General features: G+C 40.5%; 1 protein-coding gene across 1 annotated transcript in view; it reads left to right on the plus strand.

Moving 5' to 3' along the window:
• Positions 1–27,797, plus strand: part of LDLRAD3 (low density lipoprotein receptor class A domain containing 3) — a 2,301,083-nt gene that overhangs the window by 853,585 nt on the left and 1,419,701 nt on the right. Inside the window, exon 2 of the mRNA XM_044082662.1 lies at positions 25,311–25,457. Within this exon, the coding sequence (XP_043938597.1) occupies positions 25,311–25,457 (147 nt within the window). The remainder of the gene's footprint in view (positions 1–25,310; positions 25,458–27,797) is intronic.

The raw sequence follows: 27,797 nt of genomic DNA on the forward strand, positions 1-27,797 counted from the left end.
GACATGAGATGACAAGCTATGCGTGTGGATTAAATGAGATTCTATTATAGCATCTAAGGATACATGAGAAGAGGCTAAAAAGATAATACAAAGTGAATATGTTTCTAGTCCCTTTAATATTCTATACAGGTCAGGCATATTTTTGTCAACCAGAGGAGAAGCTGTAGAATTTATTTTGTGCGGCACAGTGGCATAGCGGATAGTGTTGTTAGCTCACAGTAAGAGGTTCTCTGGTTCAATTCTCAGCGGGGATGCCTTTTGTGCAGAGTCTGCATGTCCTCCCTGTATTTTCATGGGTTTCCTTCCACATTCGAAAGATGTACTGCAGGTGGAGAGGATACCCTAAATTGACCATAGGTGTGAGTGTAAGTGCAAATGTGTGGTATGGAAGAACAGTCATGGCAGGGCTCGCCACCAGCAGTGTGAACCTTGACTGTTGTTGTTGAAGTGACACACTGACCCTATGTGCAAAAATGGGAAAAAAAGGATGTGGATGGATGAATTTGGGAAGGAAAAGGACAAGAGTTAAGCAGGATAAGTAGCTTCTCATCACAAAACAAGATTTAGGGCTACCAGATTTGAAGGGGTACTTTAGGGTTACACAATTAAGGTTCATATACATAACACAGACAGAAGACTACAAATCAAAGTGGAAAGCAGTGATACTGAAATGGAGGTTTACAAAATAAGAAAAGAATAGGATTTTGGATTCAGGCTCTTAAGGAGAACAGTAATGATCACACAATATTATATTTACGAATGAACAGAAAGTACTTTGTGAACTAAGCCACCATAGGAATGTCGAAAGGAGACTTTACCAACATGGATGACTACAAGTAGGGACATAGAAAATAGTCAAGAGGGAGCTGGAATTTATTTGAGAAAATTAGCACAGGAACCAAGGTATTAGGAGCAAATAACTTGGGAAGACAATGTTGTAGAGTGAGATGAGGCCAAGCATAATTTGGACTGCAGGTGGCAGACGGTCTTCTCTATCAAGGAGTAATAACAGTATAGGTGAAGGGAAAGGGAGAGGGGAGTGTTAAATGAGACCTGCACTCATTGAGTTTATAGTTGAGCCTGGAGCTGAAGTTGTGATTAAAAAGGAGTACTTAGTAGGGTATATAAAATAATGCATGTTCTCTCTAAAAATCATGCATAAGCAATAAAGACTGGGACATGAGAATGGAAAGGCAATATACGCAAGGAACAATGATAGGACATCTGTATGACTCCCAAGTGTGCAATAAGGTCTAGAAGGTTTGGTATTTTTTGACTGCACATGTTTGCACAAGTATTTTTATACCCCAGTAGACTTCAGAGAATTGTTCCACGGGCAGACAGCAATTGCTGGAGGAGTGATGGGATGCACACTGGATACTTGTGAACATGTTTTCTGACAATGCAACAAGCTGGTAGATTTTAAAATTGTCGTAAATGGTACTTTTTCCACAAATATCGTGGGAACCATTACTGTAACCAAGGAAAGGGAAGGGGCAAAGTAAGTAGAAATAAATGGAATCTGTGGGGAAAAATACATGCAGAATATTCAGTAGTAGGAACTTTCAGGAAAGGCAGGATAAAAGTAGTCAATGTAATGCTAAACTGACGAATAATTAAGAAGGAAACCATATATGTATAATGTTTGAAAATGAAAAATAATTGTAATACTATACTCTATAACTGTATGTGTGCCCATGTCACTGTATAATGTATGATGTTAATAAAGGGTACAAACCCACCTGTCAGGGCAAGGAAGATCTGAAGGTGATACTTGCCAATGTCCGTTTATACCGCCAGTCTCCTGGCATTTTTGAGGGAAGGAGTCTACCAATTCTGAAGGGGGAAAGGTGAAGATATCTAGAAATTGTGCCAGTTGTTGGGCTTCAGAGGCAGAAATTCCAAGATAGTCAGTATTGAAATGGAGAATATACTTGAGTATGCCCAAACATCTAAAGGTATTGTAAGTTCCTAACACAAAATACTTTGTGGCTAATACTGCATTTGTGTTACCTATGCATTTTGTCAAGAAAAAATGGTCTTACTTGCACCAGTGATGGGTAATAGTCAGTGGTGTACTTCCTTAGAATCTTATTATCAACGTCTGACATAATATATATTGTCACTGAATCACTAGTGATATTAATTAATGATACTCTATATTTACATTTTGTATATTTGTTTGATTACTTCCACACTTCTGTTTATTATGCTCTTTATGTAATGTTGGAATTTTTCTGGAACTTTTCACCCCCAGTCTCCACTAAAAAATGATAGCTTTCTGCCCAGTCGGACTACCCCATAAAACAAGTGTACTCTAGAAAGGAAGAATTGCTATTTGTTTTACATCGCTGTTTCGATTTATATGAATATAGTATTGGTTGGAGGGGTTATTAGTTATTATTTTCCTTGGTTAGCCAAATGCTGATTTCTCCTTCATTGCTTTTCTTTCAATGTATGCGTTATAACTAGCATATTTACCTTCTTCAGGCACAGACCGCATTTTGCACCATCTGCATGTCTTTGTCCATCCTTGTAAATAGATGCGGTTTATATGGTTCTTCATCCACAGGATTTTGATCTAAATGTTCCACATTAGCATGTGGTTGTTTTGAGGATGTTGTCTGAAGGTGTCAATACTCTAAATAGTTGATCAGTGTTTAAAAGTTTCAGTGACTTAAAAGTTCTGTATGCTCAAAGGACGCAAGGCAGTTCTGCTAAAGGAAAGGCTTCACCAAGGTGCAACACTTAGTTCTTACTAAACAAGATACTTATTTTAAATGAAGGATGATTATGTTTATTAGAAGCCTGGCTCATGGTGGAGGACATGCAGGTACCGGCAACATTTGTAATTACAGGCCATTCCTTACCATTTTCAAGTTTATCCTTCATAAGACAGTGGTGTATTCATTTGATTATACCGTTTTAACTTACTGGCAGTCTCTGTATATACATTCTGTTATTCACCTGCAACTTTACACCAAAAGTAGTCATCGTAGATGTCTTCTGTCAAAAATGTGTTGAGTAGCTGTTAAAAGTAGTTAGTTTCATAAACAGATTGCCTACTATTTTTTGCATTTAGAAAGTTTAAACTTCATTTCTTTAATGGCTGGCTTGGGAGAGAATTAGTGTGCTGCCTAGGACACTGAATTTGCTTGCTAGAGCTCTGTTTAGGGACTGTTAACCATTTACCTAGTTAACAGATAAAGTCAAATCTCTAAGCTTCTAAACATTGTACCCCATTTCTGTAACAAGAGAGGCGTTATGTAATATGCTTGAGTAATACTTCAGAAACAATACCTAACATCACAGCAGCACCATCCCTTTGTAAGACAAGTTAATGCTTTGCTGATTATCTTGCAAATATTTTTTAGTATTTTGACCAGTAAAGCTAGAGTGAAACAAATAGATTCTGTGACAGAAATTATCATGGCCTTATTTACAGTTCTCAGCCTCATGCCTCAACAATTGTGGATGCTATTCCACCACAGAAAGCTTGCATACCACACCACACCTCACTTGAAGGCAGTTGTAGAAGATTATCATTTCACCCGTTGGCTTGAGTTTGGGATGAGGAAAGAATCTGGAGGCTTTGTTGAAAACCCACGTGATGTGGCACACAGACTTCACACAGAAAGAATCCCAGTTCAGAATCGAACTTGGAAGTAATATTAATGAGGCAACGACATTAACCTTGGCACTACTATGTACTTAAGTCCAGAGAAAGTCGGGCAGAGTAGAATAGTGTCACACAAAACAGTTGATGTGCATTTTCTAGAGTTCTCCTACAACACCTAGCCTAGGCAGACATATAAAATAGTAATGCCTTCCAAGATATCAGGCTAAATGCTATCGCTATAGAAAATGAGACTGTTTTCTGTTTGTCCAGTGTGATATGTACACAACAAAACAACTTCAAAGAGAAAAGAGCTGTCTCCATTAGATACATGGAACATGAGTTTTGTTTTACTGGTGTGCACTCCATCTGGAAAAGCTAGGCAGGTAAGATGCAATATATTTGACACAATCCACATGAACTCTAAAGTGCAGCACCCTGCTGACCGTTTAGAGTAAGATGCTCTGACTGCCCTACTCTACCATCTCCTGCTTTCCACAGCCAGACTAAAGACATGCTGTAACACTTATTATAAGAATTCTGTATTATTTGGCTTTTCCTACTTAACTGACATTTTGGTCTGTTTAATTTGCTAAATTATTAGGTGATGTTTCCAGCAAATGAATGCTTTCAGCAAGCTGGCAAGGAGCTCATAACTCTGTTCTTTGCCCTTCACCATAAGAATATTGCAGTGTATCCAGTATAAAATAACTCTGATATGTCTTGCTTAGCTCATTTTTAATTAATACTTGGTACATTATATTAATAACTTTATTCCTGTAGGTGCAATGCTTACTTGCATGAAAACAGCAAATCTTCACTTGGCTGCTCCTTGCTAACAAGCTGTGTTGACTGCCTGTGTGGCGGGTGAACCCACGTCACCGGTGCTCATTGTTCAGCGAACTAACGTCACTGGTGCTCTTTGTAGCACTATGTGGAGATGCATACACTTGGGTCTTTACTGCAATATAGTATTTATTGTAAAAACTGATGTGTGCTTATTTCAATCCACATATCCATGAGACAGTAAAACAAGGTGACTGTCTAAAGTATACATAGTTTTTCACTTCTCTTTCCTTGTGCTGCTCCTAGTGAGATTCAGAATGACAGACTAAATAGGGAAAAACTACATTTTCCTTTCCCAGGATACTCATTCCAGTTTGTCTTAGTCTTTCCCAAGAATTCTGAGGCTAGGTGGGAGATTGTTTTCAAAAGTACATTTCTTAGCCCTTATGTAGGAAAGGATAGGATGGACATTTGTGTTGACAAATATGTTCTTGCATTTTTAGTTGGTCCTTTAGATTACATTTTAATCAGCTTTACTGTGAGCTGTTATTTTAATAGGCAATAGCAGGCAGCAGCAGTATTCCTGGTTTTCAGGATTGATGACGGACTGCACTGTTTAGGAAAGCTGTAGGTCGAATTCTTCATTGGTTGGTTGGTTGGTTTGGCAAAGTCACCTGCAAATGAAATCCATTTACACACAATTATTGGAAACCTTGGCAAAGATGATACGTTTGTTAATTTTTTTCCCCCAGTAATTAAACAATTTTTATACTCATTATGGATTTTGGTGGGCACTACTTGGAGTTGAAACAGTAAAGAAGTTATTGTATTTTCTGGATCAGGGCAGTTTTATTCTCTATGTCCCAGCTTGACATTATGTTCTCGCAGCTGCAGTGTATCCACTTCCCACTTTGTATACTATGGCCAATGGTTGTAATTTTAAATGAGTTCTTTGTTTTTCAGCCTAGAGCTGTGATCATTCACTTGTCTGTAGTATTATTAGCTGCTAGGAATAAAAAACATGTTTTATTACTTTGGTATTTTCTGTTTTGCACGACATGTTGGGCTGTCATTGCGCCATAGGGTGCTAGTCATTGGTGCAGAGTAGAACAGGCTGGCACTCAGTGTAGCTGTGTACCATCATCCAGAATGATTCATAAAGATTTGTACACAGTGAGGCAACACCATTATAGTTTTGTCACATTGTGCTCTTTCTGCATGGAGAACATATACAAACTACCTTTGTCCCAGATATATGTAATTCAAGTTCATTAGCATTAAACTACCAGCTAGTCCCAGCAGGGGGACCTGCAGCACAGTGAACAAGTACAGTGAGACATGTCCTTTTTGTGTGTTGCTAAGTTTACAGTGCTGAGTGACATATTGGCATTGTCAAAGACAGGGAAAAAAGACACAAACACACTCACCTTTGTTGCATGGTTGGAAATTACCTACCAGTAACAGAGTTACCCAAGAGGTGGAGGCAGATCTGCTGTGACACAAACTTGTCTTATGTCCACACTAATTCTGAGGAGCTTCTGCTAGTGGGACCTCACACAGCACCAGACCCATTTGTTATCATATTATTGTCATGAGCCTGGCTCCACCATTATGTGTAATGATGGTTCTGCATGATGACAAAGCACCACACAAGTCATTAGGTACAGAAATGATTTTTCTGTATTGTACTGTACTGTACTGTCATGTTACTCAGCACAGTATAGCAGCTGTTGGGCTTCAGGGGACTTGCATTTGAATTGATTCCAGGGGAGCCTTGTGTGCTATTGTGTACAATGCACTCCTTTGCAGTTGTGTTCAGTGCACTCTTGTGTTCTTTTTATAGACGCAAGCAATCATTTGTACACTATCGTTAGGAAGTACAGTCTATGTCTGTAAGTCACAGTCTGTAATATTGGTATACTAAACCCTGTGTACACAAGACTTAAACGACTTTGCACACTGTCTATGAATGCAGACCCATCTCTGGACTATATTTATCTCTTGATCTAAAAATGGATACAAGAAACGGGGTATAGACTTAGTAAGAGATACTTGCTACTACTCTCTTTCAGAAGCTGACAAACTGATATGTTGTTATTGTTGATCAAATTGACATTAGTAAATGTGGACATGAGAGCTTTGATCTGTCTCTTGACTCATTGGGTATTGATTAATAGGGCAAGACTGAGGATTTAGATTTAATTTTTTTACTAGGAGCTGGGGATGTAGAAAATATTAAATTATAAAGAGAAACATTCAGATATTAAAATAATAAACTGCATAACAATTACAATAATGTAAGTACTTACATCTCTAGAATAGACAAACTAGACGTCATCAGACTTTGGTACTCATAATTTTTATACCTCTTTAAATATGTCACTGCTGTGGGACAGCTGAGGTCTGGCTGAAGAAAATACTCTTGACAGTGCATTTCCATTTTATACAGTTTCCAAGATATGAAATATTGGTTGTAAAATATTAGCAATAAATATAATTCTAGGTTTGTGTGCATTGTAATATGTTACAGAACTGACTTAAATATTGTGAGTGCACCTACTGTCATAGGTTCATAGGTGTGTGTACTAGGCTAGTGGCCCTGGAGCCTTTACAAACCTAGCCCATAGGATTACCCTGGCATTGTACCACCCAACCTTAGTTCCCAGTGCCTCTGTCAAGTAGAGCCACTGGAGTGATCCCCGGTGTGAATTTTCTATTTCCCATCCACTCATCAAGGTTTCTCTTGAAGAGGGCCAGTGAGGTGCTCTGTTTGACATATATGGGAAGTCTGTTCCATAGCATGGGCAGTCTATGGGTTATGAACCTGTCCCTCCTGCATGTTCTGCTGATTGTGGTAATAAGGTTGAGGTCTCTGGAGCATGTGGTGTGGAGGGATTGGGATTTCTTTTGATGTAGCATTTCTAACAGAGCTGGGTCAGACATGGCTTTGTAAGTCAAGCAGAGATCGCCTCTAAGTAGGCGATATGAGACAGAGAATAGTTGGAGTTTTTTTAGTCTGTCCATATAGGACAAGTGTTTAAGGGCTAGAATACTCTTTGTGAGGTACTTTTCTGGCCTATCCAGTTGTTGCAGGTGTCTAGTGAGGTACATGCCAAATGGGGCATTGAACTCAGAGTGGCGTAATGAGGGAAGAGTAGAGGGAGACAATGACCTCTTTCTTCCTGGATGCAGAACCCTTAGTAGTGAGATGTGCCACACAGAAGGACTTTCTGACCACAGTGGCAATGTGGTGGTTGAAAGAGAGGTTGCTGTCAACCTGTGTTCCCAGATCTCTTATAACACCTTCTGTGTTCAGTGGACTACCATCAGTGTGGTAATTCATGGGAACTGGGTTTTTCCCAAAGGGGATAATGACACATTTTTTGGCATTAAGCTTAAGGCCATGATTCCGACACCAGTCGTTGGTCTCACTGAGGCCTTCCGGTAGGATGTCAGCATCACTTGGGGAGATAATAATAGCTCCCAGCTTGCAATCGTCTGCGAAATTTGTCAGCAATACTCCCTTCGTGTTGGCCTGGACTTCAGAGAAGTAGATACCAAACAGGAGAGGACCCAGGACTGAACCTTGTGGGACTCTACTTGTGACTGGTCGGTAGTCTGACTTGGAGTTAGCTACTTTAACACTGTGGGTTCTATCTGTGAGCCGGTTTGCAATCCACCTTGTGATATAGGGGTTGATGCCTAGCTTTCTGAGTTTTTGTATGATTCCTGAGTGGGCAATGGTGTCAAAGGCCTTGGCCAGATCAAGGTAGGCTGTGTGAACCACCTTGCCTTCATCCACAGCTCTGGTGACTGACTCAAAGAAGTGGACCAAGTTGAGCAGGCATGATCTACCCTTCATAAAACAAAACTGTATGGGATCCAGCATTTGGAGATTCCGTATATCCTTGTTTATTAGGTCCATGATGATATGTTCCATAGCTTTGCATATCGGACTCATTAGGCTAATGGGGCAGTAGTTCCCAGGGTCTGTAGTCACTCCTTCTTTGTGGAGAGGGATTACTGCAGCAGTGCACCATTCAGTGGGGACAAAGCCTGAGGTGAGGCTATGATTTATTTATTTATTTATTTTACATTTGTTGACCGGGAATGTCCGACTAGGTTCCACAGATCCTGTTTTCGGGGGGAAATGGCGATGCATGTCTTTGGGTCATTCTTGGATCTCTCCACCAGATTGACATCCTATTTTTGGAGGAGAGCGTCTTGGTTCTACTGGGTATGGTGAGATCCATGCATTTGTGCATGATTGAACAGGACACACAGGTGAGGTGCCAGTTCACTCTGTAGTTCATGTAGAACACAGCCAGCGATATAGTCATGTCCCATAGAAGCTGTATTCTTGGCCTTGGACAGTGCTGTTTTAACCTGTGCAGTGTAATATTGGGTGCCTGGCAATCTACTGTTACTGTTATAGTTCCTTTGGGATGGGAGAGAGGGGTAAAGTTGGCACTGACTTTGTCGGGCAGTATATTGGCAATATCTGTTGGCTCAGTATAGGAGCTACCATTGTGCAGTAGCTCAGAGCAAATCTGAGTATTGCCATGGAAATTCTTTACATAACTATAGAAGGCCTTGTGGTTGTCTTTGCTATCTACCTCAATTCTGTTTTCATAGCTAGCTGTAGAGGATTTGATGAGGGATCTCAACTTTTTGTTGAGGCTGATAAGGGAGTTTTTCCATTCTTGAGACTTCACCTTATTCTGCATCAGTTTTCTCCTTCTGTTGTAGAGTTTGTTTATGGTAGGGGACCACCAGATTGACATCCTATTTTTGGAGGAGAGCGTCTTGGTTCTACTGGGTATGGTGAGATCCATGCATTTGTGCATATGTTTGTACAGTGCATTGGTGTATGATTCGGCAGTCATGCAACTATTCTCCATTTGCATGGGTGCCATGAAGTTAGCCACCTCTGCTTTTAGGAGCCCAAAGTTAGCTTTGGAGAAGTTTTTCATGGTGGTTACCTTTGTGGGGGTGGGAGGGATGTGGATTTTCAAGGTGATTAGTTTGTGATCAGATCTAACCAGGGAGGAGTTGACTATTGGTGTAGAGAAATGGTCGCTCATGTTAATAATGACCAGGTCAAGGATGTTGCTAACTCTAGTGGGAGTAAGAACGAGCTGGTCCAGGGCATTGGAATTAATGAATTCCAGGAAATGTTGGGCAAGAGTATTGGTACATGAGTAGTTTTCCCAGTTAATGGAGGGGTAGTTGAAGTCGACCAGTATGAGAGTGTTAGGTTGGACCCTAATATTCTCCAGGGTGCTTAGGAATGTGGAGTGTGAGTCTTGGGACATGGTTGGGGACCTATAGCAGGCTATGACCTGAATCTCTGTCTTACCCAATGTTAGCTGCACTTGAAGCATCTCTGGTGTGTTATGTTGGGTGACCAGTATGGAGGTGTGCACATCTTTTATGAATATGGAAACACCACCACCTTTGGAGCTTCAGTCCAAGTTCTGGGGGCCGAAAGGTGTGGAATGATTTATAGTCTGGTAGTACAGGGGTGCGTTCTGCTGCCTTGAACCAGGTCTCTGTTACAGCACAAATGTCGATGTTCTCAATTTTAAGGAGTGTTTTGAGCGAGTGCATTTTGAAATTTGACTTCTAGCATTGAGCAGCATGGCCCTCGAATTGCATTTGTTTGTAGCTGTTACGGTGGTAATTTGGTCTTTTGAACACAGCCTAAAAAAGGCACTATAGGGGTGGCAAGAGCCTTGGCCAGTATCCGGAAGCCCAAGGATGACAGATGCAGGCCATCTCTGACAAAGCATCGAGGTCTGTCAGTCATGTCATCCCAGGCAGACAGATAATGGATCTCCTTAAAATGACACCAGAAGCTTAACCAATTGTTGAAATCAATCATTTACTGCTTGTACTGTGGTATCATTCTGGGTGATGGTAGGATGCTGCTCAGGGCTAGGGTCATACCCGCCTGTGCCACATAATCTGAGAGCTCCTCCATGTCTCTCTTCATGTATTCCAGGGAGGTACGTCTCAGGTCATTTACATCCACATGCACAATGACAGAGTCGTATTTGCACCTGTTGTTGAGGGCCCTGAGTGCATGCATTATGTGACGGATCCTGGCACCCGACAGGTGACTGTTACTTTCTCCTTATTTAACCTAGTGAGTGGGACATCAGTGTGCCTCACTAGCGAGTCACCTATGACTAGCGTGTTGGATAGATTTTTATAGAGAGCCTCCATAAAGGTGGGTGTGTGGCTTGCGTTTTTATGTGAAGGCAGTGATGGGGGGTGTTCTGAAAGGCTATGTGTTCTATGTGGTGTGGTGCAAGTGTTGACCTTCTCCTCTTGACTTGCTATACTGGTCATGGCTGGAGAGTGCGTGGCTTCCAGTTTGGATATACAAGTGCATCTCTCACAAGTTTGAGTGTTGGAAGGTAAGAGGAGAGGGTTGTCTGTGTACATGAGGCAGTTGCTGCATTGCCTCAGGATGCCCCAGTTCACCAGGTTAATAGGAGTAAGCAGAGAAAACTGACCTTTAGACATGCCTGGAGGGGTGGGCATTAATAATAAGTACTGGAGCTTGTTTCCTTGTAGAATGTTTAGTGCTGGTAGCACTTTTGTGTGCTACAATAATTGCTACAAGTTGTCTGGTAAAGTGCTAGACTAATAAGCTAGTAAAAGTGCAGTGGAGGAGAGAACTAGCAGATTTAAGGGAAAAGTTGAAGAGCAGACTTTGGCACTGCTCCGAAGCTTACAAACAGTCCTGTAAAGAAGACTTTGTATTAATAATATTGCAGCTTCTCCCTTTTTAACAGAATTTACTTTTCACAAGATATTTATGTGTGTTTGACATGCTTTTTAACTTGTTTATTCAGATAATGATCTGGAATGAATTGATGTATGTAAGCTGTTAGAAGTGTGGCATTATTCTGCTCAGAGGTGTTAATGAGCTAATGTTCGTATGTACTTTATAATGCTCAGAAAGAGATGACTGGTAGGAAAAAAAAATATTAGAGAGTCAGTGAAGAACAACAACTGTGATAAAACAGGAAATTAAAGTACTACCATAGTAGCTTGGTGGATAGAGATATTCTCTATACTGTCTCATGAAATTATATCAGCTTTCTTTGACTGCAAAAATCATGTCAGCATGGCTGCCCACATGGTTATGTTGGAGTATAACAAATTATCACTCTGAGTGCTTATTACTATTTTTATTGTTATTACAGAAGAGATCAGCGTATGAGAAAATACATTTTCTTTCACTTTTATGGTCCAGCTACCATGTAACAGGAACAGCAGAACTATCTTAAAATTCATGGCCATGGATATCAGCCCACTAGCTGAACACTCTTGTTTAAAAGTTAAAGTGTATGGGCACATTCCTTTGACAGATGAGTGACAGCTGTCCTTTTAGCTTGTGTGATGTAGATCAGGGGAATATTTTTTGCTCTCATTGTTGCAGCCACAGAGTTGATATTAGTAAGCAAAGAATGTGGTGCTAAATAAAGACAGTCATTTTTTCTGATATTGCCATAGCATTTGAACATGACCTGGCTGACACTTTTCTAGTCAAAGTTTTGACCCATAACCCCATGAAATCCACATAATTGATGCTGCTGTCAACAGCAATACTTACAAATATGCTTCATATTCCTGTTCCTTAAAATAGCATGACCAAAACATGTCTGAGATCTATTCATGTCCTTCATAAGGCTGAAATTCAGTATTAGTAATTCAGAGAAGTTTATATTGATATTTTGTTATATCTTGTTTAGTTATAAATTCCACTTTTTTGACAGGGTAAGTGCCAGATTGCCCAGAACCTCTTTTTAAAGGAGATGATAGTTTTTATTAAGGCATAAGCTGTAACATTATTATAAAGCCATAAATTATACAGCCAGAGAGTTGTAGACCATAATAATTTATAGCAGGCTGCACTGGTTAGGTTGTGTATACATGCCAGTATAGATTTTTCTTATTTTATACATAAGGGGCTATAAATCAGGGCATTTTAGCTAGTAGTCACAACATGCAAGGAACATACTTTTGCAGAAACACTTGCGTGTGTGTGTGTGTGTGTGTGTGTGTGTGTGTGTGTGTGTGTGTGTATATATATATATATATATATATATATATATATATATATATATATATATATATATATATATGGGTCTATTTCAGATCACTGAAATCCCATGTCACTGACTTTCATTTCACCGAGACCAAATCACCCAAATTTCATAGTACTGACAACTCATTTCACTGAATCTCATTTCACCAACCCCTTAATGCTAAATTTCAAAAGACTAAATGATAAGCCATAGACAAACACCCTCACAACACTAATGACTATCTCTTTCCACAACTTAAAAACTACTTACTTATCCTCTTAACAGAAACCAGACAATATAAAACCAAACTAAGTGGGGGGGTTACACCCCACACCCCCCAATGTGGGGGGCTGTGCCCCCCCCTAACTATATACACCTAACTCCAGGATCGCACTACAGTGGGGAAAAGGGCATACCTTTTACTTGCCTCACAATACTCTACACACTGCCACTACTGCTGGGAATGCACAAAACATCCGCCATATTACTTTAGATACTTCCCATTCAAATGTAAAGAGACATGCCCACATTTAAAAACACTACAACGCCACTTTCTACATTACTTTTGGTATTTTGACACTCAGCACTGTAAGTTACAGAAATTCTTTTTATCACAAACAAGTTAGTCAAATAGAAACCCACATCAGGTCTGTAGCTTACAATTCAGTGAAATTAATTTAATATTTTGAAAATTAGGGGATTTGATCTGAGTGAAATGAATTTCAGTGAAATGGGATTTCAGTGATCTGAAGTAGACCCAGTGGAAGCCCTGGGAGAAAAGCTCCACATAGTAACAATACATACAAACTTAGACTTAGTAATAATTTTTATACTGTGGATGAAACCTTGACAAAGATATATTAATTAAATACTAATACAGTCAATAATAGTCATATAGAGATTGTGCAGTTTACATGATCTTGCAGTATAGCAGTAGATAGCTGAAAGGTAGCAGTTATACCGGGTTAACAATTGGTAGAGGAATACAAAGTATGTGTTATAGTCGGTAGTAAAGGAGTAGGATTAGTATAAGCAAGTATTATAATCACTCTCTGTTTAGTAATACTACAAGAGAGAGGAGAGGTGAGAAAGGGTGCTCAGGGTGGGAGCTGGTAAGGGACGGTTGGGAGAAATTTGATGGGGGCAGTAATTACTAGTTTAAAGTACGTTGCTTATCTGGCTATATATAACAAGGGGTAGGTGGTGAAAGGGAAAAAGAGTTCTTGAGGTACCATGCAAGAGGGGAGAAAAGTAGTTGTTAGTTAGCATGGACTGTTGCATTTATGATATGTATGTATATATAGATGTATATATGTAATATAAGAGTACATTGAGTACTGTAATTATGTGCTGAAATGGGGAAAAGACAACTTTTTAAGCACTTTTTTGTGGTTACTGTTGTTAAGTTCAAGTCTCATGCTGGAGCAGAGCTGTGGCCTCCACAGAATATTATCCAAAGTGTCTTCCAGCTTTAACAGCTGTTAGATACTACAGTGTCACACGTGTTTTTCAGCTTTAACAGCTGTTAGATACTACGGTGTCACACACAAGACACAAACAAGTGTGGCCACACACAAGACACAAACAAGTGTGGCATACTGAAGTGTTTAACAGGTTTTAAAATCATTAATTCATCAGGAGGACATTTCACTTATGCCTACTGTCTGTGTGGCTGAGTGAGTGTTTTACAGTTTTCAAAGTTTTAAAACTTTTCATGTTCTTACTGTTTTCATTCTGTAACTGGTAGTTTACAAGACAGATAAAGCTCCATTCAGTACAAGGAATTGTAATTGCATCTGTCTTCTGCCCCTGGTCTTTATCAACTGGTGCTGTCCACTGTTGATCCCTACTGCAAGACCGGTTACTGACAGAGCTTAGGTGTCATTGACAAGCTTGTGTAAGCACTCCTAAGCACTGCTAAGATTGTTTTGCTCTAGGGAAGCACTTAAGTTTGTCTTTTTCTCACTTTAGAAATATAATTTGCCCTATATGCATAACGAGTTGGTTATGATCAGAGACCCAATCATAATCCTTTTTATGTATGTATGACTTTGTATATATGTATAAACATGTTTAGTTACTGTGAAAAGACATTGAAATTCCAACAATTTCTTCCTGATTCAGAAGAATAGTAAAGATAGGTAGGGAAAGGAAGAAGCAGGAGCCCAGTAAGCATGGTGTCATGAATTAATTAAAGGAAGGCAATATTTTTTGCATAATGACATGACTTAGTTAAAGGAAGACTGTATATTTTGAAATGTGCTCCATCCAACCTTTGAGTATATTTTATGCAATACATTCTTCTCGGATGCTGAGTATGTTCATTTTGCTTTGCTGTGTGCTGTTCAGAATGCTGTTGTTACAGATGCCACCACTTCAGAGAGATCACCAATTGTTGTTGCAAGTCTGTACGTTGATCAGTTACCTGATGTTTCCTCAAGAGACTACAGTGGCTCATTCATAATGACACTGAGTACTTTGGCATACTTGAAAGTAAAGCGGCTTCTTAAATTCCTTGTTTAGTTAAGTTATTTTAAAGTGTTGCAATCTGTAAACGCACTTCACGTATTAATTGAACATGCAAATTCCAGTGTGCGTCTATGGTAAGAGCTCATTGTCATGATGAGTAATGGTCTTCAGGCACTGAGAAGAAGGTGAGCCTGCTAATTAACATTGATTAACACACATTTGTTTTGCTTCCGGGGCTGTTGCTGTTCATGCTCACACATATCGCTTTTATTACAAGTTCAAACCTTTTTTTCTAGTAGACTGCAAGGTAAATTAGGACGCTTAGGTAAGGTAGTGGGGCAGTTTTTGTAAACCTTGAGGTGTTTCTTTTGGCTATATCTGCTGTCTCCTGGTACTTTGTCTTATCATGTGAGAACATTATGAGCAGCAGAAACAGTTGTGGTAATGTGACCAGCTTCCAGTATAGGACATGCTTGGTGTATGTATAACTGAAAGATGGCAAAAGATGCCAGGAAGTGTCTAAACTATGCGTACAGCTTACATACATACATATATATATATATATATATATATATATATATATATATATATATATATTTATTTAGGTTTATATCAGATTATTGTTATTGAGTGTTCAGAAAGTCAAATGTCATATTTAGACTATGTCATCTGCTTTCCAAAAAAATGTGGCAGTATTAAGATAATGGTCTTGTAAGGATCAGGGAATTTACCCTTTTCCCTGCTCTGTTGCAGCCTGTGCGTTGGTATATAATACATCATAGGGGTGTATGGTGGCTTTCCCGCCTGCAAAAATACAGTTTTTGCTATTTTTGCACTGTTCATGTTTTCAGAAGGTTGATGGTATGGTCTTAGCCATATGACTTTCGACTTACCAAACACTTGATAACCTAATATAAAAAAAAAAATACACACACGTACATAAATCCATATTTGTGTTTGTCTCTCTGTCTATATGTACACACACATCTTGCTTATGCATAGCCTACTTATCTGAAATGGGAACCTTTGCTGCAGGGTCAACAGTTGGAAAAAAAGCTCCATTATTTCCTTTGTGTTTTTGGGGCAGCATATGGAGAGCTGTACATTTTTTAAACAACAGGTGGGTGGAGATAATAGTTTAAGGCTGTGAGCCGAAATAGAAAAAAAATCTGGCTACTTACCTGGTTACACAGCTTTTTCATCAGTGCAAAGGAAAAAAGAACATTGAATAGCTACAGGAATGTTGCTTTACATGCAGTGGGTAGTAATACCAAAGGCCCCTTAAAGCAACTGTTTTTCTTGATCCTTTGAGCTTGAAATACTAATCTTCCAGCTTGGTATTCATTTCATGAAGATGACAAGACACTGTTTGTGCAGTTTTTTCTTCATATTCAGCAGAGCTGCATAATCTTGTGCACAACTGTCCCAAAGTCAGAGATGAGTGGTTACCAGTGGTGGATCCAGGAATTTGCAAAAGGGGGGAGGGTGCCCTCTTGAAAGCCGATGACAGAAATAGAAGATAAGATGCAAGGAAGTAGAACACTCACCTATTGAATGGGCATGTACACACACACCTCTCTCACTTCACTCACCTACTGAATACACACACACACACACACACACCATCCTCTCATCTCATTCACCAACTGGACAGACATACAGACACACACACACCTCTTTTGTCTCACTCACCTACTGAACAGACATAGACACACACACACACACACACACACACACACACACACACACACACACACACACACACACACACACACACACCTCTCCTCTCACTGATCTACTGAACGGACACAAACACACCCCTCTTTCATCTCACTCACCTACTGAATGGACATGGACACACACACACACACACACACACACACCACACCTCTCCTCCTCCTGATCTACTGAACGGACACACACACATACACCTCTTTCATCTCACTTACCTACTGAACAGACGCATGCGAGCACAGACACACAGACACACAGACACACACACACACACACACACACACACACACACACACACACACACACACACACACACGCATCATACTTCTCAACCTCTTTGCTCAAGAAATCTGGACAAAGCCTGACATAATAGTGGGACAAAGGCCCCAAAAATAGGGACACATTTAAAGCTTTATTTATTTATAAATCTAAGTCTGCAACTCAAATGCATGTCATTATTTAGTGGCTTTGATCCTTAGACGATCTTAGTGATTTCTCCAAAAAAAAAAAAAAAAAAAAAAAGATTATGAGGAAGAGACCAAAAATATAAGAAAAAATCTGGACAGTCTGCAAAAATCTCTACAGTTGAGAGGTATGAATACACACCTCGTCTCAGTCATCCGCAAAATGGAGGGGCACACACACACACACACACACCTCCCTCATCTCTTCTCATCTAACAAACAGACGCACACACACACACATACCTCTGTCATCTCACTCACCTACTGAAAGGACACACACCTCCCTCATCTCTGTTATCTGCTGAACGGATGCATACACTTCTGTCATTCTACAGATTGGATACACACATACATCTCTCTTATCTCACTGACGTACTGAACAGACACACACACACACACACACACACACTCCTCTCATCTCACTCACCTACTGAATGGACACACACAACTCTCACGTCACACTCATCTTCTGAACGGGCACACAAACACACACCATTCTTAATCTCACTCACCCGCGGAATGAACACACATAACTAGCTCATCTCAGTACTGACAGACACACACTTCTCATTTAACTCACCAGTTGGACAAGATGCTGGATTGCGCACTCAGTTTTCCAATTCCTTGTTTAAAATTGAGCATGAAAGCAGGCCAGTTCATAGGTTCATAGATTAGTACTAGGCTAACTGCCCTTGCAAGCCATTTTAAGCCTAGCCAATTATCCCTTGTGAGACTCAAACCCTGTACCTTGTGTTTGTAAGGCAAACACCTTAACTATTAGGCCACCCTCCCAACCAACATTTAAATCTGTTGTGTGTGCATCTTTAGTAAGATGCATGCAAAGATGCACTGGACGTATAGTGCATCCTTAAAGTAGAAAAGTGCCTTTTTGGCAGCACATTTTCCTATTTAAACAAAAGCATTTTAAAATGCTTTTTCTTTCTTTTTTTTTTATTTTTGCAGAAAAAATTCTGGTGCCAGTTTGTGTTGCAGTTTAAAAGGGGAGGGTGTGCACCCATGCCCCAATGCCTAAATCTGCCACTGGTTACACCTTTTTAGATAGGTCTAAGTGGTGAGATCCTGTGATGTATTGATTAGGAATGAGTTGATAACCATCTCCAGTTTTCCTGATGTATTTTTAGAAGAGATGTGAGAAGCACTGCTGCAAAAGATGAAGTGATGGAAAATTTGTGAGAGTGACTTCCTGGCTGGCCTCTGCAGTAAATTATTCCACAATCTGTGAAAATTATGTTGGCAACTATTTATCAGATGCAACAAAAAAATGTTGCTGATCCTATCTGAAATTGAGGTGTTTGAATGTTGGCAAAAATTATGAGCTAAAAGGAAGGGATTTTCAATGTATGTCAGCATGTTGTCTAGAATTGCTGAATGATAATTTTTTTATCTATGCATTTACACAGGAGTAGTAAGATAAAGTGTTTGCAGTCAGAGGTAGAAGAGGGATGGGTGGTGGAATGTCTGAGGAAAACAAAGTGAACAAATTCAGGAATTTGTAGCTAGATACAGCTCAAGCTCCAGTTGAGTGGTCTCCCAGGGTGCCGGCAGCAGCTACTGTCGAACCTCTGACTCAACTGCTTAGATTCTTAATAGCATCTGGTGTAGTACTACGAGTCTGTTACTCAGGGACAGCAGCTCCTTTGCCTAGGAGTATGGTAAGGCAAATGCAAGTAATTTCAGACCTTTTGGACTCGTGTCCACATCTGTGAAGATAATGGAAAACCTGTCTAGCAGGGTAGTAGAGTTCCTGAATAGTATAATTTGGGCAGCGATAACATGGTTTCTAATAGCAAATGTCTCACCAGTACAACTAGATGTAGTTCTGGGTCAGTGCAGAGGTAATACATAGGGAACCCGAAGATGCAGCATATCTAAAATTCATCATGGCCTTTGACATTGTACTTCATATGAGGTTGGTAATAAATCTGAAGGATATAGGGACTCTATTTATGTCTGTTTATAAGGCTCTGTTTCTCTCTCTCTGTATCTATATATAGGTGTGTATATATATATATATATATATATATATATATATATATATATATATATATATAATTATTATTTTTTTTTTGTGAGTGAATATATCCTGATGGACATTGCCTATTTACAGTGGAGGGCCCCTGATGAGTGCTGAATTGATAATATAGAACTAATAATTGCCAATGACCGATCTTATGTAGACATTCAAAAGGTTAACTTTCTGAAAGTAATTTAGTTGGATATTACAGTAAGGTATGGACACTGTTGTATGCTTATGAAGAACAGTGATATATAGTACTGCATGCATTATATCTGTGATCAGAATACAGTCAACATTAAGTCTGTTATGCAGTAGGCATTATTTATATGGAATGTTTACTGGAGGAGGCAGGGCACCTGATCATGGAACCAGTCAGAAAAAAAGATCTGAATCCAACTTGGCAAACATCTCTGTCAGGTGCTTGCTGTGATTACTGCAAGTCCTAATCATGAACTGTTGCTGTTTTACTATTTATTTGCCAAGGTGGATATCTTGTAAAAATCGAGAGGAAGAAATTGATGTAGAGGCTTGTCTTCCTGAAAAAAATTTGTTTGCATTTTTTCCATTTGAGAAGTTTTAGTATATCTGGTTGTTCAATGTAGCCCCTGATACCCTCTACTTCTGAGTCACAGGCCTCTACTGAGACCTATTCGGAGTCCAGTATGCTGCGAGATACTTCACCTATGGAACCCGTAGATGTCTCTACCTTGGATGTGTCCAGAGCCGCTGTGCAGGCACCGGCTTCTGAGGGTGTATTCAGGCCTACAGACTTGCATATTAAACCAACTCCACCTTCAATACTAAGGCCTAAATCTCGATCTGTGTCGAAAAAAAACGATGCCCAGGCCACATGTTCAGGCCCCTATGCCTAAAAAACAAATGATCAAAATGGCTGAAGATTTAATTACTCTAATCAGGGGTAGCCAACCCCCCCCCTCTAAGAGACCTAGGCCTGACCTTGACTATAAAACTTCTGATCAGGACTCTGTTTCTTCTGACTCTTGTAATGACCTGGATTTGTCCATACCTACTTATGAGGATATAGATGTAGAGGATTCCATTCCCTCTGCTTCCCCCCTGAGAATTTTTCTTTTGGTGAAACTTTACATACCTTAAGGGAACATTTCCGCTGGGAAAGTCAGAAATTCCCTGATTCAAAAAAGAGGCTTAGGGATTTTCTTCTTTTACCTCAGCATAGGCCTTTAGCTATACCTCCTGTACTAGACATTGTTGATGATGTGTTTTTGGAATCTAGTATGGCCCCTGATTCCCTGCCTCCAGCTCCTAGTAAACCTGACAGATACTACAGGGTTCCTGATTCCCACAAGTTCCTTTTTAAAAATCCTGTTGCAGATCCTGAAACCATTTCTCAGGGGCCTAAGGGCATTAAGGCATCTACTGCTAAAAATCCTACCCCTTCTGATAGACTCCAGGGAGCTGGATAGATGGGGTAAAAGGTTTATACTTCTGCAACCTTGGCAATCAGGGCTTTAAAATGCTAATTTCATATGTTAAAATATCAACAGCATATTATTGGACTGCTTAAAAGAAAATGATGTTGATTTCTGACTGTGTGGAAAGTAAAAATTTACAGGATTTATTGCATTCTGCTGAACAAGTTGGAAAACATACTTTGCAATGTGGTTTTGATTCTTTAGAGGCCTCTTGCAGGGCTGCTGTTACTGGATCTGTGCTTAGAAGGCATGCTTGGCTTAAGGAGCAATCTCTGCCCGACCATGTTAAAGCAAAATTTTTGGATGCTCCCTTACATCAGGACTGCCTGTTTGGCAGAAAGGCTGAAGAAGCTTTACAAAAGATGGAAGCTAAAGCTAAATCTATGCAAACTGTAAAAGATTTCTTACAAGTGCAACCTCCAAGATTTAGTAGGCACTGGCCTACTAAGAATTGGTCCTTTCCAGCTCCTTCCAGGTCCTCTCAAGCCAAATCCCGACACAGCAAAAGCACCAGGTTTCAGTCCCAGGGGACTCTCAGAACCAAGCAATGTGGGGCCTCCACTTCCATATCTGGAAATAACAAGACATCCCCCTATGGTAAACAGTTTCAATGACTTTCCTTTAAAATTACCAAGCACTTACCTTTTAGCTACCCCTTTGGGGGGAAAGATTGCTCTTCATGCAAAAAAATGGGAACTCATAACCCAGGACAAATGGGTTTTAAATATAGTGTCCCAGGGATACAGATTTCATTTCCACACGTTGCCAACACCAAACGGGTGGCCAGACCTGCCCTCAAATCAGTGGGCAGAGGCTCAAAAACAAGTAATTTCCCTCTTAAACATGGGGGCTATTCAACTGGTACCAGAACAAGAAAAGGGACAAGGTTTCTATTCCAGGCTTTTCCTGGTTCCCAGAAAAGACAAATCATGGCGTCTGGTTCTGGACCTTTCTACTCTAAACACCTTTCTGAACATTGCAAAATTCAAGATGCTGACTCTTCACCAGTTGCTTCCTATGCTGGGCAAAGATGCCTGGTTGGCACATCCCAATCAGGGAATCTTGCAGAAGATACCTACGCTTCAAAGCAGGCTACTTGCATTATCAGTTCTCTGCACTGCCCTTTGGCTTGTCTACTGCGCCCAGGGTATTCACAAAGTGCCTGGCTCCAGTAAGTGCATTTTGCAGGCAAAGAAATATTCAAATATATCTGTGCCTGGATGATTGTCTAATTCAGGCAGAACACCAGGGTGCTCTTCTAAATCATCTGGCATTTGTAAAAAAGGTTCTAACTTGTCTGGGGTACACCATAAATGAAAAGAAATCACAACTGGTACCCTCTCAACAGATTACATTCATGGGTGCATGCTTGAAAACAACTGCCCAGATGGCTTTCCTCACACCAGAGAAGCAAATTCATTTAGTAACTTACTTCAAACAAGTGGCCACAAAAAGCCTGCTATCTGCAAGACAAATACTGCAAGCCTTGGGGTTCATGGCCTGCTGCATTCTTCTAATTCCATATGCAAGACTGCATATGAGGAAACTACAGTGGTACTTAAAAAGTCTATGGAGTCAACATTGTCACAGCCTGGAAACAATGATTTCTATCATACCTTGCCTATGCATGGAGTTCCTATGGTGGGCACAGGCCTGCCACCAAAACAAGGGACTGCCATTCACACTACCCCCTGCCACCCAAACCTTAACTACAGATGCATCAGATTATGCATGGGGGCCTCACCTGGCAGGGAAGTGCATTCAGGGCAAATGGAACCCAAATCAAATGCCCCTACATATCAATCAAAAAGAAATCCTTCAAGGACTACATTCTTCCAGGACAACTAATGGTAAAGACAAACAACACCACAGTTATGTGGTACATAAACAAGCAGGGGGGTACACATTCCTACACACTCTGCAGACTAGCCAAGGCATTGTGGAACACAGCCTTGAGCTATCAAGTGCACCTACAAGCTCAATTTCTGCCAGGAAAATTGAATACACTGGCAGACGGACTAAGCAGAAATCTCATGGACCCACACGAGTGAAAACTGAAACCACGGATTTTCAACATGTTGACAAACAAATGGGGGAGCCCAGACATAGATCTATTTGCCACCCCTCTGGACTACCAGTTGGACAAATTTTGCACAGGACTCCCCACAAAAAAGCCTAGAAAGTGGATGCCCTGTCCTTCAGCTGGAAAAACCTATCAATCTACGCCTTTCCCTCTCTGCCTCTACTCTGCAAAGTTCTGCTAAAAGTCAAACAGGACAAACCAAGAATGATTTTGATTGCTCCAGACTGGCCATGCCAACACTGGTACCCGCTCCTGTGCAGTGTGTCACAAATATCTCCATGGCACCTACCTGAGATACCTTCCTTGCTGTCTCAGCAGGAGAACCAAATTCTGCACCATCAGTTTCCAACATTGAACCTTGCAGCTTGGCTAATCACTTAAATTCATCATCTTTCATGCGGACAGGGTATCTCTGAAGACCAATCCGTCCTTCATGCCCAAGGTGGTTACCACTGTGGCTCTTAATCAGTCCATTCATTTGCCAACCTTCTTTCCCAATCCACAGAACAAAGGGTAATGGATTCTGCATTCCTTAGACGTGCACAGACAACTTAGATTCTACTTGGTCAGAACTAAATTTTGAAGAAAATCTGATCGATTGCTAGTAGCATTTGCTACTGGGGCAGAGGGGAAGGCTATTTCAAAACAAACCATTTCTAAATGGGTAAGCCATTGCATTCAGTTCTGCTATAAGCACCATGGAAAAATTATCCCCCAGGGGATCAGATCTCACTGCACCAGTGCTGTATCTACTTCTGCAGCCTTCCTCAGAGGTGTTCCTACCAGGGATATTCTAGAAGCTGCTACCTGGAGTTCTGTACATACTTTCGCCAAGCGTTATCATTTACCATTTTTCTAAATCTAGAGCTGGCTTTGCCACTGCTTACAGGCCCTTATAGCTGGTCCTAATGCTGTATAAATTTCTCCTCCCAACCATAGCTTTGGGAATCTACCAAATGTAATGACTGCAACAGTGAAACACAAAGAACATAGTACAGTTGTGTGCACTTACCATAAATGTAGATGTTCGAGTTTATTCACTGTTGCAGTCCTGGTTACCCTCCCTCCAGCCCCCTGTTTTGTCTCTGACTATACCTCTACTTTCTGTTACTATGCTTAAAAGCCTTTTTGGTGTATTTGCTTTTTATTGGAGGTATATTTTTGTGTTTTTAATTTTATTTGCTCCCCATCCGGGGGGCACCTGACATCTGGGGCAAGAGAAACTGATGTAATGACGTTGGCTGCATGTTTTATACCCCTGACGACCTGACGTCATGGAAAAAGGTACAGCAACTGGCGCAGGACCCAAGTCTTTGTTAATCAGGCTGACTGAGGGCAACCTGCCAGCAGATAACCCAAATGTAATGACTGCAACAGTGAATACACTCAAACATCTACATTTATGGTAAGTGTACACAACTGTACTCTGCATTTTCAGTCTTTTTATTTCCACTTTTGGATGCTCAGCATTACGAGTGCTGACATTTCAATAGGGAGCCAGAAAAACATGATATTTCTCATCAACAAGAGTGGAAGCTTTACCTAGACCATTCTGACTACTAAAATATCAGAAGTTGCATCACTTTCATCTTCACTGTGCAGTGAAATTCATGTAGCACTTTTTCACGTAAAATTTTCTGACTGAACAGTTAGATTAAGCACTTAACATAAAGATAATCAGCAAACACCACCAAGCAGTAAACGAAGATGGTAAATCGCCACCCAGAGCCAAGGTTCACAAAGACTGCAGACTGCAGTAAGGCGTTTATACATCTGAATAAAGTGTTTTAACTAAAAGGATCGGACTGCAGTCTTTGTGAACCTTGGCTCTGGGTGGCGATTTACCATCTTCGTTTACTGCTTGGTGGTGTTTGCTGATTATCAGTTCAGTTGCACTTAACATAAAGAACTTTCAGACTTTTCTTAAAAAAAAATCTTTTGTGTTTATTAAAAACGTTTTCACAACATCTGCTTCTTAATGGCTTGGTTGCAGTGCCACTGATGACACCGTGACAGTGTACAGCAGGTGCACTAACATGTACATGGATGTGCACCAGTGTTGCACATTTCCAGGTCATCATTGCAGAGAGATGGGAGATCATTATGGACTGCATTACATACTTATGTTATTTAAAAAAAGGTAATCCACTTACTTAAAAAATGTCATTGCATAATATCAATACTTCAGAGGAGTGTGAAGAATAATTCATAGTTTTACCCATTGTGAGGTGCGATCACTAGTTTAGTCATCAAGGTTTGCCGTGACAAAAGACCAACTTCACTTCTTCAAACCCTCCATGGAGTTCTGTTAGCTGGTGCAGTTTAAAAGAGGTGAGGGGGAATGCAATGTGGAAATTTGATGTCTTTATCCTGTATGTAGAATCTTTTACTACTGAAAATGCTAGTTTTCAGTTACAACTTTAAACAAATAGGTAAGGTAATACATTTATTGTGGAAAAAATGCCTGTAATAAGGACTTCTGTGACAGAGTTTAATGACCCTTCTTATTTGTGCACAAACTAATGGATTGATTGCTTTTTTCCCCTTTTCATTTTGCTTCACAGAGAGCCAGCTTCTGCTAGGAACTAATGAAACTAGTGATTGTCAGATTCCTGGAGCTTTCATGTGCACAGATGGGAGGTGTATACCTGGTGCCTGGCACTGTGATGGATTACCTGACTGTTTTGATGAAAGTGATGAAAAGGGGTGCTGTAAGTAAAATTTTAACATTCCTTGTTATTTGTTATACCAAATGTACCACATCTGTTATTTAAAATGAGTCTTCTGGTTATGGTTATGAAGTTTACTATTGGAAATTGCACACATAATTTAATTAAAATTATCTTATAAACCTTCTTATAAAGCACATTTCAGGGCAGTTCATTTTTATTAGTGACTGTTTCAGAAAACGGGGAGAGGGAAAGAACGTTATATATATGAGAATTCAGCCCTTTATGTCTTTGTAGTTAATCTTTGGGTAACAGTCACTTCAATGTTGTGATTCTTCAGTCTGAATCTTACTATCATTAAGTTTAGATGTTTATCGTGTTTCACTGTTGCAGTCATTATATTAGGGGTTATCCTGCTGGCAGGAGACCCGCAGTCGGCCCGAGTTCCAAAGTCTTGGTCCGGTGTCGGTTGATGTCGCCTCTTCTCTGACTTCACTGTGCCAGGGCTATAAAAGTTGCAACCGACGCCATTTTCTTCAGTCTTTCTTGCCGTGCGGTGCCCGAAGCAAAAGCAGTTCGCAATTGCCGGTCGGCTGACTCCTGAGATTTTCAGAATTGAATTTCAGAACCGAAGTCTTCAATAAAGCTAAGTACCCCGTTGGGGAAACTTTTTCTAGCTCCAGACCGATGTCAGTAAAAGTTAATAATTGTATTTCTTGTGGGAAGCAAATACCTCATAAGGACTTTAACTCTTACTGCATTCCTTGCCTATTGTCCTGACCACGACGTTACTAGTTGTCGATTTTGTGCTAGATTCAATAAACGCACTATTAAACGTCGGTTTGATTTTGCTTTACATTATTTTGGATGAAGATTTAATTGCATAATGCTGTCGGAACAATCGACCGGAATGTATAAAAAACGCAAAGAAAAAGACAGGCATCCAAGGTCCAAAACCGACGACGAAGCCTCTTCTAGGCCAGTCGCCGGTTCTCAGTGAGGCGCTTTCACAGCCCCTGACACCCACTACCTCAGAGCCACAGGCTGTAACCGACAGCCACATGGAGACACCGAGGCCTGTGGAAACTCAAGGTATTGGGCCTACGGAAATTATACCCTCAGATGGGTCCAGAGCCGCTGAGCAGGCACCGGCTTCTGAGGGTGTTTTCAGACCTTCACAGCTTACAATTAGAGCTTCTACAGCAGCAAAGGCAAAGTCAAAAACACAATTAAAGGCAAGGAAACCAGTGCAGCATTCTCCAGAACAGTCATCCATGCCAAAGAAACAGATGCTTAAAATGGCCGAAGACCTTATTACTTTAATCAGGGGCTCCCACCCCCCTCCTGACAAAAGGCCTAGGCAAGACACTGATTATGATTCCTCTGATCAGGTTTCCATTTCCTCTGATTCTTCTTCTGACTAGGGCTATTCACTCCCTCCCTATGAGAACTCTGATGCTGAAGAATCCATTCCTTCAGCCTCTCCACCTGGGGATTACTCTTTTGGGGAAACCCTGCACACCATGAGGGAGCATTTCCATTGGGAGAGCCAGGATTACTCAGAATCCAAGAAAAGGCTCAGAGATTTCCTTTTATTGCCTCAACACAGGCCCCTGGCTATCCCCCCTGTGCTTGATATTGTAGATGATGTTTTCTCTGAATCCAGTCTCTCTCCAGATTCCTTACCCCCTGCACCAGTAAAGCCAGACAGGTACTACAGGGTCCCTGACTCTCATAAATTTCTTTACAAAAACCCAGCTGCAGACCCATAAACTATTTCTCAGGGTCCTAAAGGGGTTAAAGCTTCCACTGCTAAAAACCCTCTCCCCTCAGATAGGGATTCCTGAGCTCTGGACAGATGGGGGAAAAAGTTTACACTTCTGCCACTTTAGCTGTAAGAGCTTTAAACTGTCAGTTTCACATGCTTAAATATCAACAGTATCTCATGTCATTTTTAAAGCAGAAAATGGTTACAAATACAGAAAATCCTGACAGTAAAGAAATGCAGGAATTATTGCATGCAGTTGAACAAGTGGGAAAGCATACTCTGCACTGTGGTTTTGATTCATTAGAGGCTTCTTGTAGAGCCGCAGTTACAGGCTCAGTTATTCAAAGACCTGCTTGGTTGAAAGAACAAAGTTTACCTGACCATGTATAAGTAAAATTATTGGATGCTCCACTACAGCATGATACTTTGTTTGGTGTTAAGGCAGAAGAGGTGTTAAAGAAAATGGAGGATAAAGCAAAGTCAATGCAAACTGTGAAAGATTTCTTACAGGTTCAACCACCTAGATTTAGCAGAAACTGGCCTTCAAAAAATTGGTCCTTATCGGTGTCAGACAGGCCACAAAGAGGCAGATACAGACGTCCAAGAGGCAGATC

Source organism: Protopterus annectens, chromosome 9.part0 (assembly GCF_019279795.1).
Source record: "Protopterus annectens isolate FY-2018-M chromosome 9.part0, PAN1.0, whole genome shotgun sequence".
NCBI classification, from domain to species: domain Eukaryota; kingdom Metazoa; phylum Chordata; order Ceratodontiformes; family Protopteridae; genus Protopterus; species Protopterus annectens.